At 48.0% G+C, this 20,470-nt stretch overlaps 1 protein-coding gene across 4 annotated transcripts in view; it reads left to right on the top strand.

Annotated features, from left to right (window-relative positions):
- The window catches only part of CTDSPL (CTD small phosphatase like), a 125,145-nt gene extending 105,112 nt beyond the window's left edge, over positions 1–20,033 (top strand). For 2 of the 4 annotated variants that reach the window (XM_082848471.1, XM_082848470.1), the window contains 6 exons: positions 2,348–2,449; positions 5,547–5,603; positions 8,948–9,040; positions 12,637–12,822; positions 16,332–16,449; positions 17,409–20,033. In XM_082848471.1, the coding sequence (XP_082704597.1) occupies positions 2,348–2,449; positions 5,547–5,603; positions 8,948–9,040; positions 12,637–12,822; positions 16,332–16,449; positions 17,409–17,536 (684 nt within the window). In that variant the 3' untranslated portion in view covers positions 17,537–20,033. Of the gene's footprint in view, positions 1–2,347; positions 2,450–5,546; positions 5,604–8,947; positions 9,041–12,636; positions 12,823–16,331; positions 16,454–17,408 lie in introns of all 4 variants that reach the window. The other 2 variants (XR_014326527.1, XM_082848472.1) reach the window with 2 other exon arrangements.
- The last annotated feature ends 437 nt before the right edge of the window (positions 20,034–20,470 follow it).

The following is a 20,470-nucleotide window of genomic DNA, read 5'->3' as shown; positions in this document are numbered from 1 at the left end:
CTTAAAATAGTGCGGGGAGGCTTTTTCCTTACTGTTAACTCAGAGAATGCTTGTAAAGTGTGGGTTAACCCTGCGAAGAAAGTAATTTTCATTCTCTGGTTTGGAAAATAACTGAGCCACTTTTGGCAGAGCTTTGATGTTTTCAGATATGCTAGGGATAGAAGTTCTAGATCCTTATTTTCCAGACTAGCAATTACTTAAAGTTAAAATGCTGTTTTAGTCTATAAACGCGTAGAAAAAGGGCTAGACAGATACACACCAAACTAAAAAGGGGGGGCACCTGGGGAAAGGAATTGGGGGGGTGAGCATGGAAGAGGGAATACTTGTGTTTTCTATGTCTATATTCTTTACAATGAGAATGTGTTTTATTACATAATTGTATAATAGAAAATTAAAACAAATTTTATTCTGGTCACAAGCATGCTTTCTGCTATGGCTCACACAACAGAAATAACCCCAGTCCTCTCTATTACGTTCATTTACTGGGCTCATCACACCCTGCCTTTTTAAACCTCTTTTGAACTTCTTGCAAGTTTATTTTAATTTTTTTAATAAAACCTGCCTGCTTGCTGATTTGTAATGAAGGACATAGTCCTTTCCAGGACACTGGGTCCCACGCTCCAAGTCTAAGGCACACCTTTCCCAGTGCCACATTCTCAGGGATACTGCCTGGTGAACATTCATTAGAGCCAAGGGAGTTGGGAGGCCATAAGGGCTTTTTCTGCTGGATGATGTTGGAGAGAATGAAACACCCACGCTTACTAGAGATAGCCCCCCAGGAATTAGAAATGCTCGTGTCTCCACACATTGCTTCATCCTACTCCGCCCCCGACAATCCCTCCAGCCAAGATGATCATAGCACTTGCAAATTTACCTACCCTGTTGACCGCCTGCTTTACATTCACTATTGAACCAGCTCAAGTCCAAAATTGACATGAATTCCCTGACTAATGTTCAACTGAAACCAAAAAAAAAAAAAGAGAGAGAGAGAGAGAAAGAAATAGCCATTTAAAAGGGAATACTTATTGATTTCATTTTTTTCTTGTTTTATTTGATAAGCTAAATTGTCCATTCTTCAGTGGTTAGGAACAGATATTTTCTTGTGTTTTGTTTTGCATTAAATATAGAACAGAGCTTGACCTTCCTCCAGGACAGAAAATTAGCTAGTTAACATTGGATACTGAATATGCCACAAAGTAAACTGAAATACTTCAAATCATTTCTAGAATGAGGCAAGGCCCAAGAAATAGATACTCTAAATCAAGAATGAGGTTGGCTGAAGATATCTAGGATTTTATTAACTCTTTATGACTTCTTTATTATAACATGAAAGTCAGCTACTACAAAGACATATAAATGGATTTTCTGGTTAACACGCAACATGTGGATTAAAGTATAACTTCCAGGGACAGAGACTCCAAGGGATAAAAGTGCCACCATTGCTCGATATTACACCACAGTGGGGCACGTACAACGCAGGGCACTGTACGTGGACCAGTTTTATTTCTGTTTCCTATTATTGGAGTTCACTTTGGATTGCATTTTGCTGGTAGTTCTATAGTTTCTCTTAAAGTTTTTTGAAAGCTTCAGTCACTTTTAAAAAAAAATACTATGGTCCAATAAAGCTCTAAAATATGCTTATATACCACAGTGAATTTCAGATGAAATATGACCCTGGAACATAGGCTGCATGGTTAGAGTAGCGATTATAATTTAACATTCATTTTCATGTTGTCCTTTTTTTTTTTTGCGGTATGCGGGCCTCTCACTGTTGTGGCCTCTCCCGTTGCGGAGCACAGGCTCCGGACACGCAGGCTCAGCAGCCATGGCTCACGGGCCCAGCCGCTCCACGGCATGTGGGATCCTCCCGGACCGGGGCATGAACCCGTGTCCCCTGCATCGGCAGGCGGACTCTCAACCACTGCGCCACCAGGGAAGCCCATGTTGTCCATTTTAATAATCACAATAGCCACCACATATGTGCCAGGCAGAATGCTGGGTGTTTTACTGCAATTATAGCTGATAACAACCTTTCGTGGTAGGTATTATCATCCCAACTCACAGCCAAAGAACAGACAGAGCTGATATTCAAACCCAAGTTTGTCTGGTTCCAAAGCCCAGGCCCTCATAATAGCCGTTCAGGCAAGTGGCACAGTATTTGCTTGGTAAAACTTCAATTGCAAACTGCTTATTCCTATTGTTTTTAATAAAATTCCATGATGTGCTTGACCAGGCATTTAAATGTTTGGTTTCATTTCTGACCTCACTGATATAGTGTAATACAATTATAAGGGATTTGGTTTGTCTTTTACATAAAGGTAATAATACTGATTTTTCCCCCCTTTAGCCACCAGCTAAATATCTCCTTCCAGAGGTGACGGTGCTTGACTATGGAAAGAAATGTGTGGTCATTGATTTAGATGAAACATTGGTGCACAGTTCATTTAAGGTAAATCAACATAAAAAACAATCAGTGATCTTTGTGATTTGGTCACAGTTGTATTGGAAAAGGGAAAATTAAAAGGATGAAAGCTTGTGGTTGTTGGCGTATGACCTCACTGTTTATGAAATCCCAATAACAGTTGCTTATTAACTCAGGTGAACATTAACTCAAGTAGCTGAATATTAACATGATTAGTTTGGGGCTGCCAATATCCCCGAGACTTCATTCTTACATATGCAATTTGAGTTTTCCAGCACTCTGCCCCCAGCAGAAATCCTTTTCAGGTGGCACAAGACAATCAGTGCCCCAGGACACTGCTATGTGTTTGTCAAGGTAACCGGAGCGCTGTTCGTGCTGCAAGTTGTATTGGGAGGGGCAGGGGAGGCACTGTTGAAAACCATCAAGCAACCGACTATCCTGGAAGTTTTCCCAGACCAAGTTTTGGAAGATGCCCAACTCTGAAGAAGACTTCCAGAGTTAACGGCATCTGAACACATTCAGCCATTTACCTTGACCGTTTTCATGACAAGAGGTTGCTGGAGTTTTTCCTAAGCTTCATGGCTTAATGTGTATCCACCTGCCTGACCTCCCTCCTGATGGCTGCGGGGCCGCAGTGAGCTCAGCTTGCTCTCCATCTTCATCTCCCCGCCAGAAAAACAGCCAAGATTACAAATTACCCAAGGGCCTCTATGCAGGGACAGCTATGGCTACACTCTTGGGAAATGAGTTAATTAATCGTTTTTCCATTTTTTGAAATTGTTTAAAAGAAGCAAATGATAAAAAAAAAGTTTGGAAATAGGGGACTGGTGTGTTGGGGAAAAGAAGCAGGTGTTGTGTAGGGTCCTTGTCCTGTTTTCCTTGGGTGTTTCTGGTGGTGGAGCTGCTCTACTATTGCTGGCCAGTTAGACCACATTCTTCTTTTTACCCCCAGCCCATGACCCCGTTTACTTTGCTGAGAGACGTGAAAGCACCACCTAAGATGGAGTGTGTGTCTGACACCAGCCAGTCACTCCTTGATGGCTCTATGGGAAGTGGGAGAGCCATCAAATTTTCCTGAAGACCTTTCTGCCGGAAACATCCCTCCTTGTACCTGCTTCTCACTAAACAGAATCCTCCTTGACAGGACAAGGCCAGGCAGTTGTCCTAGAGTCCTTTGGAGAGTGGAGGCGGGGCCACACTTACCCCTGGCAGTGAGAAATGGCCCGGCTGGCAGCTGGGGCACGTAGGTACCACTCATTCCCCAGCCCCACAAGGACCCTTCCAGGATTGGTCCCAGGGCTGCAGTGACCTTATATCCCAACTCAACACTGAATGGCATTGGAAGCTTTTTCTCCCCCATGGGCAGGATGCTCAAGACTTTTTCAAGTCCCTGAGGAAGAAAGCCCTTTAGGACAGGGGTCAGTTGCCACTACAGCATAGACCAGCTTCATTCCAAGCAGCTCTGGGAGTGTGGGCATCGCTGGCCAGACTGCCCAAGGTTACTGAGGGTTCCTGCCTCCAGAGGTGAGGCCTTGGCAGCCCCTGGTATCTCCAGGGCCTACTCAGAGGGCGTTGATGCGACAGGCTGATGTGAACACCATCTCTTTGTTTCTTCCCTCCCTGGCCTGCCTGCATTTGCGAGCGGAATATTCTTTATCATATGGTTTTTAAGGTTCTAGGCATTTCAGAGCCCTTTGAGAATCCGAAAGCTGTGAACCTCTCTCCTTGAAACTGCGCATCTGTACAGCACGCAGGGCCAGGACCCAGGTTTACAGCCCTGACTTTGGCTTGGTCTCGTGCAAGAAAAGATGGAGGGCAGTGCTTGCTCTGAGCTGGGCAATGGTTTTCTCTTGTTCTATACTCTGTGGAATATGATTTCACAGTCTAATGCCTTGTGAGAATTTCTTCCTTCAGTCTCTTGCTTTCTAGCCTGGTTCTCTATTTTAGTTGTGAAATGATAAAATACCGAACTCATCCTTGGCCTTCCAACCAAAGCAGTGAAGACACTGTAATCTTAAGCCTCAGGTGCTCTGCTGAGTGCTTAGTAATGGTTCTGTGATCTAGTATTTTCCACCTTTTTTTCAGTTTACATATCAAAGAACAATGTGTGTGTACAGTAATGGGCTTAAAGGCAGAGACCCCAGTTCAGACTGTGACCAGAGTGCCCTGTGGCCACCACACACGTGTTCTCCCTCCCTCTGTTTCTCTCCTACGTGTCCCGAGGGTTTGTGGTCTCATGATTCTCTTGGGCCTGTTCATTTCTACCTGATTTGTGGAATTCCATTTAGAACTGTATGTGAGTCTATCATTGAGAACATAGTGACTGCCGAAGCATCCTATTTGAATTTTAAGTGTTATTAAGTGTCAGAGTTACTTCAAATATGCAGAGGTTTGTGAGTGTGCTATGTATTGTGTTACATAGAGCAGAACAGTCTGGAGTGGGCTGGCTCTCCCCACCTCCCACAGTAGGAGATGGTGCCAGGCAAGGCCTGAAATCACTGATGCATGCTGGATGGAGGTAGGGGCACTCATCAGATCCCTTGCTCTAGTTGTGGAAGACAGGAGAATCCGAGGTCCAGAGGGGAAAGAGCCCGCCCAAGGTCATGGCTGTGGCCTCTGACTTCACCCCACATATCCGATGGCCCCACTTGGGGTCCATGTGTTGAACATCTGTCAAGCAGCCCCTCACAGGGCAGTCTGCACTTGTGGGTCCAAGACAAATTCTTTTCCCCTGAGTAGCACTGTCCTCGGGGATCGTCAGGCTCTCACCTCCTCCCCCTGGTGGCCAGCAGTGGTTCCTGCCATGCTGGGAGGGCTCTAGGCAAGAGCAGGGAGTTTGACAAGCCCCGTTCCCAAGCCAGGTGCGCCACTCTTTGTGGTTGGGGCCAGGGAGGTGATAAAAAAGTTGCACCAAGATGCTGAAAATGTAACAATGTTCAGAACAGAAAATAATGTGCTTTTCTTCTTGTGCTTATTTTGAGGAGCCATGGCATGCTTCAACATCCTCCTGAATTGTTTTTTCCAACAATAAAAACATTGGTCCAGGCAAGCTTTTTCGGTGCTAAAGTTTCCAGTTTTATTTTGTTCTTTCAGACATACTAATTATAGTTTCTTTTTTCTCTAGCCTATTAGTAATGCTGATTTTATTGTTCCCGTTGAAATCGATGGAACTATACATCAGGTAAGAAATCAAAGCTAAATCTGAGTTTCAGTTAGCATTTTTTAGTAATTATGTTTCCTGTGAACTGTATTTCTAAATTCCCATTTCATAGTCTTTTTATTCGTAAATCAAAAGGAAGTAGATTTTATTAAAAATGCAATGATGTTCTGCTTTTTTTTTTCACTCAGATGAATTTTATACTTAGTTTATAAGGGAAACTCTAATCTATTTGTAAATATTAGATGTGGTTGCAAGTTCAAATAGTTCTTTGATTTGATGCGGACTTTTAGAAGTTTCCGTATCCCCCACTGGCCTAGCTTGATGGTCTAATTAACTTCCCTGTGTAATTGCTTCAACTACTCTCCTAGAAGACAACAGGAGAATGTCACAAGTCACCCGCTTATGGTAGATTCTCGGGAAAAGTTGTCCGTTTCCAAGGCCAGCCAGTCCAGACTTACCTTGTCACTCCTGCATCGTGTTCTCCAGTGAATATTTAGCAAAATCCAACCCAAAACGGAAAGGAGGAAGGGTGTGCGTTTTTTGGATCAGCAGGCAGCTTTGACTAAAGATGCCCTAGTCAGCTGGCATACATCTTTGTTCTGATTTTTTTTTTCCCTTATTTTCCTTTTTTCTTCATGAAGCTCCTCTGGAAATAGTTTCATTTATGAAATATTGGAAACATTGTAGGAAGACATTGTAGGTTTTCCGCAGGGATGATCCAGTCATCTTCCTTGTCAACCCCAAGATCTAAAGGGAGGGTCTCTGGCCTGGTGTGTTTATGTCCCAGGAGGAAAACTCTCCCTTGGTGCTTGAGCCGCAACAGGATGTCTTTCCTTAATGATGTCGGTAGTCTCTTTGGCCCTTGAGTGCAGGGTGTCAGAGCTGGGGGAGTCGGCTGATCCAGCCACCTCATAGCACACATGGGGAAACTGAGGCTCAGCCAGGTTCAAGGTCACACAGTAGGAAGAATTAAAATGAGAGCTCCAGTCTCCTGTTCCTAACCCAGGGCTCTTTTGGTGATACTCGAGTCCCCTTCCTCCCCTGCCAGGAGGTCCTGCCAGGAATCCGTCCAGTCCCTGGGAAAGGCAGCCCTGTCCCTGGTGTCTCCACACTTCACACTTTTAAAAGCCATCAGGGAGCAGGCACTTGGGCATTTAACATTTGCAGAAGCGTCAACAGAATTAACTTAGCATCTGAGAAGCAGTTAAGGCTTCTGCATTTATTATCTTGGCTCGTGTTACAAGATAATGAGACAAAGGAGAGGCTGCCCACTGGCATGGCAGGAATTAGGAGAGAAATTAATCCTTTGTTCCTCGTGACCGTGAGCGTGGCCCTCAGGACCTGACCTGCTATGGCCAGCCCATTCTCTAAGGAGCCGCCCAGCTGCCCCAGCCCTCCAGACTGTGCTGTGATTCACTTGGTGGTAGATACCCCAGAGCTGGGGTCAGAAACTCTCTCTCCTGAGGGAATGAAGCCACAGGCTCCCAGAGGAGGACCAAGGCCCTGGCGAAGGCCGTGGCCTCGTTCAAGTAATCCAGGATAGGCTGTGCAGGTCCCAAGGGGCCTATTCTTGGTTACTTGCACGCGGACGCGGGCCTGGACGCTGGCCTCCGGGCCCAGGACCCTCCTCTCTGCCAGAGGCACCAACACCAGAGTTCCCAAACCAATCTCCTGCCCTTCGCGTGTAGCAAAGCTTCCTTTCCAAGCAATATTCCCAGGGAGACTGAGGACCGCAGGCCGGATCCGTTCCTGGCACCAAGCAGCCTTGTGGGCAAAAGTGGGGCCTGGAGCTACTACAGCCACAGGTCCAGCCCTCAACCCACATCCAGGCCACCCTGCTCCTCTGGCCCCTCACTCCACACACCCTCTCAGTCAGCCATGTTTCCCACCAAGTCCTGGCTCTGTGTAAACTCCTTTACCAGCAGCACATCCTCCGTGTGGGGCAGAGCCCCGTTCCCCTCTGTTACTTGTCCTGTTAGGTATCCAGCCTGCTTCGTTTATGACCCCATGCATTACTCGCCCTGGCCTGCGTTTCACATTTCATCTTCAGCCTTTTCTACCCCCGTTTCCCCCTCTTTTATTGCTGCCTCTGAAGGGCTGGTCATGCAGGGCCCTGGCCATTCTCTAACACCCCAAGTGTTTTCAGGCCAGGTCTCAGGCTCATACTGTTTCCTCTGTCTGGAAGCTCACTTCTCATCCTTATCAGCCTGGTGAACTCCTATTCATCCTTCAAGGTCCAGGCCACATGTTCCCTTTTGTGATTCCCTCCCCTTGAGAGGGGAGTTAATCATCCTCAATTTATCCCTCTACTACAGCTTTCATTACACATGTTTATTTTGATATATTTTTCTGTATGTCTGCTCTAGACTGTGAGCTCTTCAAGGGCAAGGCCTGTGTCTCACTCACCTTTGTAACTGCTTCAGGCTGAGCCCAGAGCTGGGACTGAGCGAATATGAATTGAATTGAATTTTAACAAGTTTGAATTATTTTAGGGAAATGGCTAATTTCAGATGGAATTTATTCAAGTTTTAATTAGTTCTTCCCTCCTCCCACCTCCTCTATCTCCTCTTGCCAGATCTGCCTTCTCTCCCTGCTCCTATGTTTCCTCACATTTGTTCAGGTTCCCCAGTCAGGAGCAGAGCCCAGCCACTCTAGGAAAGGCTGCTCTTTGCCCCCCTCTGCTTGGCGGCTCCTCCTGATGGCTGGTTTCTGGGGCCTGGGGTAGGCTGGCTTCAAGTCCCCTGAAGCATCTGTTTCTGGAGCAGACCCAAGCAGAGTTACCTTTGTGGGGTCAGGTAGATGGTTTCCCAAGCCGACAAGGAAGGCCCTTCCTTCAGCTTTGCTGGGCCTGCGCCTCCACTCCAGGCCTTCTCAGCAAGGGAGGGGTTCCAATCAGAGTAGGTAGCAGCTGGAGCAATCCCAGGCCTGCCGGTCAGGGGGCCAGGCCCTGACCTCCCGAAAGGACTACCCCAGACCACAGCCTGTGTCCACAAAGGGCCTGACTGAGAGCATGTGCCGCGAAACGCACGTGAAATGAAGGAATTGTGTCACACAAATGCGGCACAACCCTTCCACTCACTGCTTCTGAAAATCCCCAGGACCTTCAATACCATGGTCAGCTTCCCTTTCCCCCTTGGGAGGGGCGTCTGCTCTGAACTCAGACCTGGAGCCCAGTCTGAGGTGTGTCTGGCCTGAAGCGCCGTATCTGACTGCACAGCCCTTCATACGCACCACATTAAACCCATTAAACCGAGGGGCAGGAGGCAGGAACCTGGTTAGGAATTCTTCCTATGCAGGGTGTCCGGGCCCCAGGCCTTTCCCAGCGGCTGCTGTGACTGACCGGCGTGCTGTCCCTGCCGTTGCAGGTGTATGTGCTGAAGCGGCCACATGTGGACGAGTTCCTCCAGAGGATGGGGCAGCTGTTTGAGTGTGTGCTCTTTACTGCCAGCTTGGCCAAGGTGGGTCCTGCCCCCAGCCCTGAGTGCCCAGCCCCTCCACCCCTGCCCCCTGTCAAGCAGCCCTTTGTTAAGGTGGGGGAAGCTGTCTCCATGGTGACAGGTTCCCACCCCAGGTGGGGTGGATGCAGGCCATGTGCACAGCACCAGCCTGAGAGGCTTCTGGGTTACCATAGCGACAGCACTGGGAACAAATGCTCCATGAAGTTGCTCCCTGCGGCCGCTGAAGCTACTTATCCACAGACCAGGGAACCACACATGTGTCCAGTGTAACCAAGAAAGGGCGTACGTATTTCATCTGTTGACTGGCTACAGGCTCAGGCCTCTTTGCCCTTGGGTTAGCTCACACGGGTTTCAGGGAGAGATAAGGGTCAAAGAGATTCATCCACCTGCTGGGGCCAAATGAGAGTTGTGACTGCCCTCATGAGCCCTGGGACCTCAGGCCAGTTGCTTCACTTCTCTCGCCTCAGTTTCTTCTATAAGATGGGGATGATTCCATCTACCTCATGGGGTGGGTCAAATGAGATAATGCCCATAAAGAGCTTAGCACAGGGCCCCACTCCTACTCAGCAAGTGTCCGTGGAGCACCTGCCGGGTCCCATGTGCTGTGCTGGGCGCCGTCACGTGGTAACCGCTACTGGTGTTCGTTCTTTATTATCATAATTATTCATGATGATAAAATAATTCACACATGTTCTGGTCCTGTGGTTTGGTATGAATCTCTGACCCAGCATCTACACTGGCTCTGACCAAGGAGAGTGGTTTCTTGGCCCTCTCCTACTGTTGGAGGGAACTGGCAGGCTCACAGGGCCCCCAGTGTGGTTTAGTCTGTCCCTTCACAGGGGAGCGGAGGTACGTGCGTGGTGTGGAGGGCAGACAGGGCAGGCCCTGCTCCTAGGATCCTTGCCATGACCATGTCTCAAACCCTGACCCCGATGGGCCAATGCCATCCATTTGTTGATGGCACTGCCGGTGTCTCCATGGGCACCTCAGGGACCCTGAACGGCCCCAAAGATGAGCTCTGTGGGGCCCAAGTTAGCTAGCTGTCTGCCTGTCTGCAGACCTGCTCCAAGGACCCACAGGCAGCTTCCTCCCCCATGTTCTGTCTCTGCGCGGCTCCCTTCTCTGCATGTCGAGGACTCTGACCCCGAGTTCCCACACACGCTGCTTTGCCAGGTTGGGCATTGCTGGTGTGGGCCATCTCTCTGTCATGGCCGAGGGGAGAGAGACCCCCACTTGCTCACATTCTGCCAAGCTCATCACCAGGCCGGCAGTGAGGGGATCCAAAGCCCTGGGCTGACCTCTGCATACTGTAAAGGGAACGTGGCCTCAGGGAAAGCATAATCTTCCCTGGTGGGTACCAAGGCTAATCGTGCTGCGGTGCCGAGGGCTCTTCTGACAGTGCTCTGGGCTGCCGAGGAGCCTGAAGTGATAACCAAAGAAATAACAAACAGGAAGATTGCACAATGCTGGTGGATTGAGAGCTGTTTTTTCTTTGGCGAAATTGAAAGCACTCTTTCTTGGCATCATCCCCAGCACTTGCTTAAACATCCTTGTTCAGTCACTCTCCCTGGACGGCTCCCACCTGCCCCTCCATCTGTCTCTCCAGCCCTTCTCTTGCTGCTACCCCAAGGCTGGCTCTGCCGAATTAGCCCTCAAGTCTAGCCGTCCAGCTTCTCTCCTCCCTGGTGCACAAGCTCTGCTGACAGGTGGCCGCTCCCCAGTGCTTGGCTCTGGGCTCAGCCCCAGCCAGCACTGTTGGTGCAGAGGACCTCCTGGCCTGCCGCCCGGGGACCTAAGCAACCCTCTGCTGACTGTCAGAGACCTTCGGTGTCTGCTTCCCCATCTTAGTGTCCTTCCTTCATTCACTCACCCAGCAAGCATGTACTGTGTGTGTCAGCCACTGTACTAGGCACTAGGCATACCACAGAGAACAAGAGACAGTCCCTGCCCACATGAAGCTTATACTCCCCACCTTCATCTCCAAGGCCTGCAGCCCCAGAGTCAGACATTCCCTTGAAAGGTGTATGCCACCACCACCGTTAATGATTATGAAGAAATTAGCTAGAGTCAGCCCCTTAAAAACAACCCACATGGTACTTGGCTACCCTCACCAGCAGAAAACTGCAGAGCCCTGAGCTCACCCCACTTGGTTGGCAGGAAATCCAGCCTCCTCCTGGACTCTGCTCCATCAGGATGTCTCTGGAGAGAGGAGGACTCGCCCATGGAACCAGGATGCCGCTCATAGCCCTGCATCCTGCAGCCGTGCCTGCCTTGGCTCTGCACTTGGGCTGCTGTGCGTTCTGCCACTGGCCTTCCCAAGACCACCAGCCTTGGGTGCTTCCTACCTCCCTGGCAGAGCCTCTGGGCCCCTAGGGAACTGGCTGTGCCCCTCACTTGGGTCTTGGTGCTGAGGCCTGACCTAACATCGGGCTGGGAGCTGCCACTCTTTTGCCTTCAGCCCAGGCCACTCAGTCTGGATGAAGATTTTCCCTCAGGGATAACCCCTCTATTTCTTTATCCAGTTCAGCCTGCTTTGGGGGGAATTCCCCCAGGCCATGGCATAGGGCCAAGCTGGATGAACCCCAACTGTGAGCGGGGCTCGAACTCCCTCCCTTAAAACTCCTGGGCTCCAAGTAAATGGAAGTGCTGTCTGGGCACCATCCAGTGACAGTCGGGGGCTGGGCTGGCCCAGCTGCCCAGAGCACCTCTAGGGGGCAGTGTGGCCCCGTGCACACAAGACAGCTACCAAGTCCGCTCTTTCGTTCACTGACGGAACTAGTATTTACTGAGCCCTACTATGAGGTAGGCACCCACAAGTGCTAGGGATGTCATGGGGAACATGACAGGCAAGGCCTGGTCCCTGACAGGTGACAGGAATGTCAGGTGGTCCCAGGTGGTGAGCTCTGTGGGGGCAATGGCTGTAAGGCCAGAGAGTAGGCAGAGAGGAAGGGCTGGGTAGGTGATAAGGGAAGCCAAGATCTGAAAAATGAGGAGACAGAAGGAGAAGTTAGTGCAGAGAGCGGGGGAGAGAGTGTTCCATGCAGAGGGGACACTGGTGCAAAGGTCCTGACCATGTGCAAAGCCAGTGTGGCTCAAGTGACTTGAGATGGAGCTGAGAAGTGGCTGCAGCCGTACAGGATCCGGCAGAGACCAGGGGGCCTCGTTCCAAATGCGACGGGAAGACAGTGCAGGGAGTGATGTGGTGTGACAGATGTCTTCCAGCGGCCGCTCTGACAGCTGTGGGGTGAAGGAGTGGAAAGGAGGCCCAAGGGGAAGAGGGAAGCTATTCTAGAGGCTCACGCAGCCACCACAGGCCAGAGACTACAGAGGCCCAGACGAGGCAGTGACAATACAGAGAGATCCAGGTGGATTCAAGATATTTTTGGAGCTGGAACTGACAAGAATTTCTGATGGATTGGATATGAGAAGTGAGAGAAATGGAAGAATCCAGGGTGTCAGGGAAATAACCAGGATCTTGAAACACATCCAGTTATTTAAATCCCTTTTTAGAAAAGTAGTACGGATCTTGCTGCAGGAGGTCAGGGCTTCTGGGCTCTTCCAGGCGCCCAGGCTTCATTGTAACACCTGCTTTCCAGTACGCAGACCCTGTGGCTGACCTGCTGGACCGCTGGGGTGTGTTCCGGGCCCGGCTCTTCCGAGAATCATGTGTTTTCCATCGAGGGAACTATGTGAAAGACCTGAGTCGCCTTGGGCGGGAGCTGAGCAAAGTGATCATCGTGGACAATTCTCCTGCCTCGTACATCTTCCATCCTGAGAATGCAGTAAGTAGCCCCAAAGCAAAAGGACGCAGAGCTCCATCTGAGCTCTCTTGCCAGGCAGAACCACTTTTGTACCTTCAAGCCCCTGTGCGGGGTTTCTTGGCCTTTTCCTTGGTGAAATCCCAACTCTGCCACTTAGCAATTACGTGACATTGGCCAAGTTATTTATGCCCATTGAGCTTCAGTTGTCCTCTCTGTCAAATGGGGAGTATAGGCATGCTGATCTCATAGGATTGTTGGAGGATTGGGTGGCAGTACGTGAAAAGCACTTAGAGCAGAGCTTGCAGGCTCAATGAGCCTGTATCTCCTTAGCATCTTTAGGATTGTGACCGGGAAGGTTCTGTCATTAGCTTCCTGGAGCTGGCTGTTGCCCAGGACTTCATGACCCCTGTAGACTTAGAAGGCCTGGGTGACCTCTTCAACAGAAGTATTAAGAATGAATAGCACTTCAATGAGGTCTTCAGATAAGACTGCCAGGCTTTACGACCTCATAATGATGTCTAAAAAGTAGACAACGGGAACATTTCCTACATAAAACTCCATGGAGGGCTCCCCTGGTGGCGCAGTGGTTGAGAGTCCACCTGCCGATGCAGGGGACACGGGTTCGTGCCCCGGTCTGGGAAGATCCCGCATGCCGCGGAGTGGCTGGGCCCATGAGCCATGGCCGCTGAGCCTGCGCGTCCGAAGCCTGTGCTCCGCAACGGGAGAGGCCACAACAGTCAGAGGCCCGCGTACCGCAAAAACAAAACAAAACAAAACAAAAACCATGGAGTGTGGCAGCTCCCAGTGCCGACTCTCTGGGTGCAGCATGACTCAGAGCAGGAGAGACGCCCTCCTGCTGCCCGCCCTTCATTTCCAGGGGAAGAGAGACCAGCCCCACTGGTGATTGCTCAACCCTCCATGGTGGCCACCATGCCAGGCCTCAGCTCAGGCCCTGGAGAGGATGTTTCTCCCAAGCCCATGTTTCTCAGACTCAACAAAAGCCCAAACAGGGTCCTTTCCTTGAGGCCAGAACTCTGTTGCTCCACTTATAACCAAAAACTGAGTTCAAACTAGATTCCATTAGTGTATAATCATTATTTGAACAAACATTCAAAATGTATTATATTTAAATATGCTCCTTTTGATGAGTTAACCAAATTCAACATAATGCATTTTGTAATGTGTCTAACAGATAAGGGGTCTTTTTAGTATAATCCCAATTCCTGGGACTTTCCTGGCAGTCCAGTGGTTAGGACTTCACGCTTCCATTGCAGGGGGCACTGGTTCAATCCCTGGTCCGGAAACTAAGATCCCACAAGCCTCGCGGCGTGGCCAAAAAAAAAAAAAAAAGGAAATCCCAATTCCATTATCACATCTGATAATACTAACAGTTTCTTAATATTATCTAATATCCAGTCTGTGTTCATCTTTTCCCTGTCATCTCGAAATATTTTCTTACATTTGGCTTGTTTGAATCAGAATCCAGACAAGGTCCATACATGCTTTGGTATTGTGTACTCACTGTGGTATCCCATCAGGAGGCATACGACATCAGGTTGTCCCACTTTGAAAGATTTTGAATTGATTTTTGGATTCAGGTGTTGTCAGCCTGATCCATCCATTTTTAAATTTTCAATCGACCTTTCACGACTGCTCACGACTGTGAGCTGTCGTTGATGATCCTTACCTATATCCACTATTTCATTAGGAATTGCAAAATGGTGATTTCTGAATCCTATCATTCTTTCTGCATTTATTGGCTGGAATTCTTTTTTTTTAAAATTGAACTTGCTCTCATTGACTCCTTGATTACCCTAAAATTCATTTTGAATGTTTGAATAGGGAAGTCAGAGTAAAGTCTGGGTTCTTTTTCATTAATTTTGCAGTTTTCAGAGTCATGAGTCGGTGCTCTAGCAAGCCTCCAAAAGTAACCAGTGAATTTTTTTAGGTACCATTATGAACTCATGGATTTTTTTTATGTTATAACTTAAGTCCATCTATTATCCTTTTGTATACTTTGGCCAGTGGATGCCCCTTCAGATAACAATAGTCTTTGATAGCTTCCTGCTTTCTGGTCCAGCAAGATGTTCTAAGCTCATCTTGTCCATTTCTTGCTCCAGCCCTGGAATCAGCCATTTTTCTATGGAACCTGATTCCTAAGAATGAAAATGGTATCTAGAGACCACAGTTTGGGTGGGTTCTCATTGTTACTGGGATGTCCTTTGCTTCCAGTCCTTTCTACTGGACAGAGCTAAAATACACTTATTTTTATTTTTAGAATGAAAACAAAATCATAAATTCACATTGGTTTTTCCAATTCAGTTGTAATGGTTTTTATTTAGTTTGTTTTTGTATTTGTGTCTCCTTCTCTTATGCTGAAACTCTTGATTCCTAAAGATACTAACATCATTACAGATTTGATTTATTCTATAGTATACATTTAATTGCTTCAGAATTGCAGTGTTTTAATATTATTACTAATAATAAAACAATTGAGTGCATTTAGAGGTTTTGTTTTTTTGAGAAATCTACAAACAGCACTATGTGTCAAAAATCACTTGAAATAATCCTCTGTGGTTATGTCACAAACTTATATACACTAAGGTTCATCTTTTGTTGCTTTTTTTCTTAATGATTTAATTTTATTTCAATTATGTAACACATTTACATAGTTTAACATCAAAACTATCAGCAGAGATAAATTCAGAGAAGTCTTGTGTCCATTTCTGCCCTCTCCCCCATTCCTGCCCCTTCCCCAGGAGTAGTCATTTTTTTTGGTTAATCCTTACCTTGTTTCGTTTTTAAATTACATGCTGAATTTTTGTGTTTCTGAGCAGTCTTTAGATTTTTAAAATGGTCAAAAATACTGCTTTTCAACTTTTTTGGCTTCCCCCAGTTTCTTTTAATATCTCTTCTTTGCACCCCTGGCTATTACCCACTAGCAGCCTTCCCCACCTCTCTGTCTAAACCTAAGGGAGAATGCTGTCTTGCCCGTGGCTTCAGAATGTCCTGAAATTTTATACTTCCCCTTTTACCTGATCTCTGCTAAGCGTGGGAGGAAATGGTCCACTTCTCCTTGCCGTGCAGTCTGGCACAGTGACCCTAAGTGGAAGCCCTCTGGTGCCCTCTATGTGGGCTCCCTGATATCAGTGTTGGCTGGTGTCCTCTGGCTCCAGGTGCTCTGAGGTACCAGAAGCTGGTTTAATGCCATGGCAAGAGCGTTTTGGAATTAGCAAGGTGCTAAGCTAGTTATGTATTCTGCGCCCTGGCCACCTTTTCTGTGGCAGGAAAATAAAACAGGCAAATGCCTGCAAAGTGGGTACACTTAATTTTGCCTTCCTGAACCAGGTAGATCTAGATTGATTTTAGTTGGGACAGGAGAACGAACAAGATGATGATGATGATGATGATTTCCAGGTACCCATCCTCCTTACCAAAGAAAATGTTAAAGTACAGGGACCCAGTCAGGCTAGAAGCGGCCCCCGGGCCTGGATACAGTTCTGCTGCCCCTTCCACGCACTGTCTTCCAGGTGCCTGTGCAGTCCTGGTTCGATGACATGACAGACACGGAGCTACTGGACCTCATCCCCTTCTTTGAGGGCCTGAGCCAGGAAGACGACGTGTACAGCATGCTGCACAGACTCTGCAGTAGGTAGCCCCGGCCTCCGCCCGCCTCCCGCCTGTGCACCCTGGAACCTCAGCCTCGGGACCTGCCTGGCCTCAGCTCCCCAGGAGCTAAGAGTGAGGACACGCCATACTCCAGGCCACGGGGCGAATGTGGCCATACCTACCTGGTTTATTTTTTAAGAACAGAAACAACTATTTTAAAATGAACTCTTTTAACGAATTTCGTAAAGGGACATGCATTTTACTGGATTTGCTTTTCTTAAAACATACCAAAAAGGAAAAAAATGGGAAAAAAAAAAGCTTGATATCTATCAGACTTCCTTTCAACTGTCCTCCCCTCCAGCAGACAGCCTGTCCCCTTCTACCCCAGCTCAGAGTAGCTGACCCAACTCAGAATCTCTTTCCTACAGGATGAAGTGCCTTTTTGAATGTTATTTTAAGCTGAGAGTTAATTTTTCTATACAACGTATTTCCAGACATCTTTTAGTCTTTTATTGTCTTAGCTTCTCTAAGAAGATAAATATGACAATTTTCTAAAACCTGGAAGGTGGGAGGGAGGTGGGTGGTAAGGGATGGGGGTGAGTCATAGGAGCCTGTCTCCCAGCGGGTGTGCTGCTCCGACCGCCTGTGGCATGCCGCAGGGTCAGGCCCCTGCGAGGAGATTTTGTGATGGTGTCAGTGTGTGCATTCATTTCTGACCCAGTTTGGAATGTATCCGCAATCGTGTGGCTCAACGCTTTAGGAAACGGTAGATCCTTTTATATTACTCGTATTGTTTCTGACGGTGACAAATTTGTCTTGAGGTCACAGTTTCCCCTGGAAAAGTGGCATCATGTCACTTCCGCTTTCACACTACTGCCATATTTCTGTATGTTTTTGGTTTGGTTGTTGTTGGTAGAACAGTTCTAAGAAACTCTGAAACCCTTGGATAGTTTAAAAAAAATCTGATGATTGATTTTTAAATCTGTCCTTTCCAAAAGCTGGATACCCGTGGAGCTGTTTGGGAATTTTCTTTGCTGCTACCGTGCTGCCACCAAATGGAATTGACCAGCGGCTGTTACACTGTTCTTTGCCACTGTGCCTACGCTCAGAATCTGCTCACTGCTAAGCTGCAGACTTGGACAGGGTCAGAAACATAGGTGTCCCACCCCGTTGCAGACTGTGGACTGCGTTCCTTCCCTGGCACCAGCCTTGGGAGTTCAGAAGGGAACAAAGACAAAAGGGCCAGCGCACCTGACCGGTGTGGCGTTCATTTCAAACGGCAGTCAAGCTCAGAGTTTCTGATAAGCCGACTGTTGTCTCTTGAGAACCTGTGGCCTCAACCCACCACCACGCTGATGTGGCCCGAGTCCATCTCTTGGTCTTCTCTTTTGAAGCACAGCCTATTTCTGAGCCGAGGGTTGGGGAAACGCATCTAGATGTGGGACCCATCGCCCAGAGCCAAGGAGAGGAAGGGCCCCCTCCCTGAGCCGGGGCTCCCTTTGCAGCCTTTCCCAGTGAGATCTTTTAAGCAGTGCCATGTTCCTCGTTTGACAATAAGACAGTCTATAAAGTATTGCTCTTAAAGATAATTTAAAAGAACCCTTTCATGTTGGCACCATTGCCTTAGTCCTCTATGGGTCGGGCCGGAGTTCTGGTGGGAGTGACTGGCACTAAGAAGACTGGAAAACGGTGGGGGGCGGGGAGCTGTCAAAGTAAAATTTCTTTTCTGCTTTCATTCATAAAATAGTGAAGCCAGCTGCCAATCACGTCCTCCCAACAGCACTTTGGTCTGCAGACTGCCGTGCTTTCAGAAGAGAAGTAAGTATTCAGGGGTAACCAGGTCTCCCCATGCTCTGAGTGTTCCAAACCCAGTAATCCACATGCCAGTTAAAATAGAAAGAGCCCCTTGCAAGGCATGACTACAGAAAATAACAGTTACGTGGCGGGTCTGCACATGCCATACACCTTGATTTGGAAAACTAGTCATTAAAAGAACCCACTGCCTTAAATGTCTTGAATGTTGCAGTCAAGTGTCTGACATGTGCTGACATCCACACAGAAATCAGTCCTGATGAGAGCCTTAGAACCTCACCTGTGCCCCCTTCTTTGTTGGCATCCCAAGGTCTTATTTGGAATAGGGGGCAGAGAGGACTGAAATCCTAGAATATTCCAGGGGAATCAAACCTAGGAGTCGTGCCCCACTTCCGATGGAGTGAAGACACTTGGCAGGCTTGAGCCAGACACTTCACCTGGTCATTCCTGAAACCGTGAGCACCATTGCACTGAGCCAGTGCAGAGCTGCCGGGGGTGGAACCCAGTTCCTGCCACCACAGACGCAGAACGTCTCAGGAGGGCAGCGGGCCCTCGGAGCATTCTGGATTCTGTGCACCTTATTTGACCCCACTCCAAAATTCCGTTCTTATTTTAACCCTCGATTCTGCTTTATGTACATAATCAAAATATCTATATCGATATATATATTTTTAATCATCTACATGTAAATGAAGCAATAGAATTCTAACATAAGGCCAAGAAATGAGATGAATGTTCGGGGTTTATGTTTTTTAAGGTAAATACGGGTATTGTTTTTAATTATTACCTTTTATTAAATTGTGGGCTTTAAAACCTAATGAAACCTATCAGCTATTTCTCTGTGCCATATACTTCCCATTGTTACCAAAACACCCCCCAACTCTCTAGCCAAATGAGAAATCTGACCTCTTGAGTTTCCATGGTCCTTTCGGTACCAGGTTAAAATATAGTCTCCTGGAAAAATATTTTTTACATTAAGATCTGGAACAGGATTCTGTGGCTCGTGGACTGTGATGTTATCACATCTCTGGCCGGGCCTTGAGTGGAGGTGCCCAGGCACACCTGAGGTTGTTACTGCTCTGTCTTCCATTGCTCTGGAATCCTACGTGTTGGTCCGTGGTTTCACCCATTAGCTGTTTGTAAACAATGCATCTGTATCCTAAAAAGAAGCACCACGTGTCATAGCTGATGGTTGACGGGGAAACTCCTTTGATGTGGTGCAATTTTGATGAGATGATTTTGGAGACATGAGGATGCCCTAATGACACTGATTTGTCATGGTTGCAGCATTTGAACTTGTATAAAAAGGAAATCTGTATAAGTCTATAACCTGGCAACATTTTTATGACCCTGTGTATTAAAGATGGCTTTCTCATAAAATCCAGAACCACACAGCCCTATGGTCAAACACTCGTGACGTTTGTGCCTCTGCTTTTAAAGGTGCTGTGATGGACAGTTGGCATGCCAGGGTTCGAGAAGAGTGGATGGTTTGACGTGCTTGCATATACCTGTGCAAAATCAACTGGCTGCCTCTGTTCCTATTTTACTGTAAATTTGATGGTATCTGTTCCTGTTCCATTCTCTAGGGAGCTTCTCTATAGACAAACACACACACGCACACCCCCAAGTGGTGGAGATGCTGGTGGTGTCTGGGTAGTCATGGATTTCTGTTGGACATTTGAATGTGTAAACAATCCAGCATCACTGGGGAAATACTACATGTAGAATGTGCACGTTTCCAGGGCCGAGCATTGTCAGTCAAGGGATTTGCAATGATTTCCTTCCTGCCAAAAATAAATACATGAAACTGCGCTCTCTTGTGGGTGGACTGCTTCTTAGCACCTCTCCTCACTCTGTTCTCTGTTCTCTCCCAGCTGCACAGCCTCACACCAGCACCTTGGGTCTCCCGGTGCCCCAGCTTCTGAAGAGCAGGGGCCAATGGGAGCAGGATCTCAGGAGCCACGGACCTTGACTCCAAAGGGAGCTAGGAAACCACTCTGCCCAGTGTTAGGACCCTGGCTTCATCTCCCCAGACAGAAGCGGTCTGGCTTACCATCCTCCCCCGAGGACTCCAGCCCTACCAACAGGCTTCCAAGTGCAGCCTGAGGAAACCACAGCCCACACCCCAGCCCCTCAGAGCCACAGGCATTGAGTGTGGTACCTAAACCCATAGCCCTCGCATACGCTGGCTGAGGTGCTGTGGTTATCAGATGAAGCATGGCAAAGGACCCAGGAAGAGCGTAAGGAT

Source organism: Leucopleurus acutus, assembly GCF_964270905.1.
Source record: "Leucopleurus acutus genome assembly, chromosome: 10".
NCBI classification, from domain to species: Eukaryota; Metazoa; Chordata; class Mammalia; order Artiodactyla; family Delphinidae; genus Leucopleurus; species Leucopleurus acutus.
This window is presented reverse-complemented; position numbering and strand designations above follow the sequence as displayed.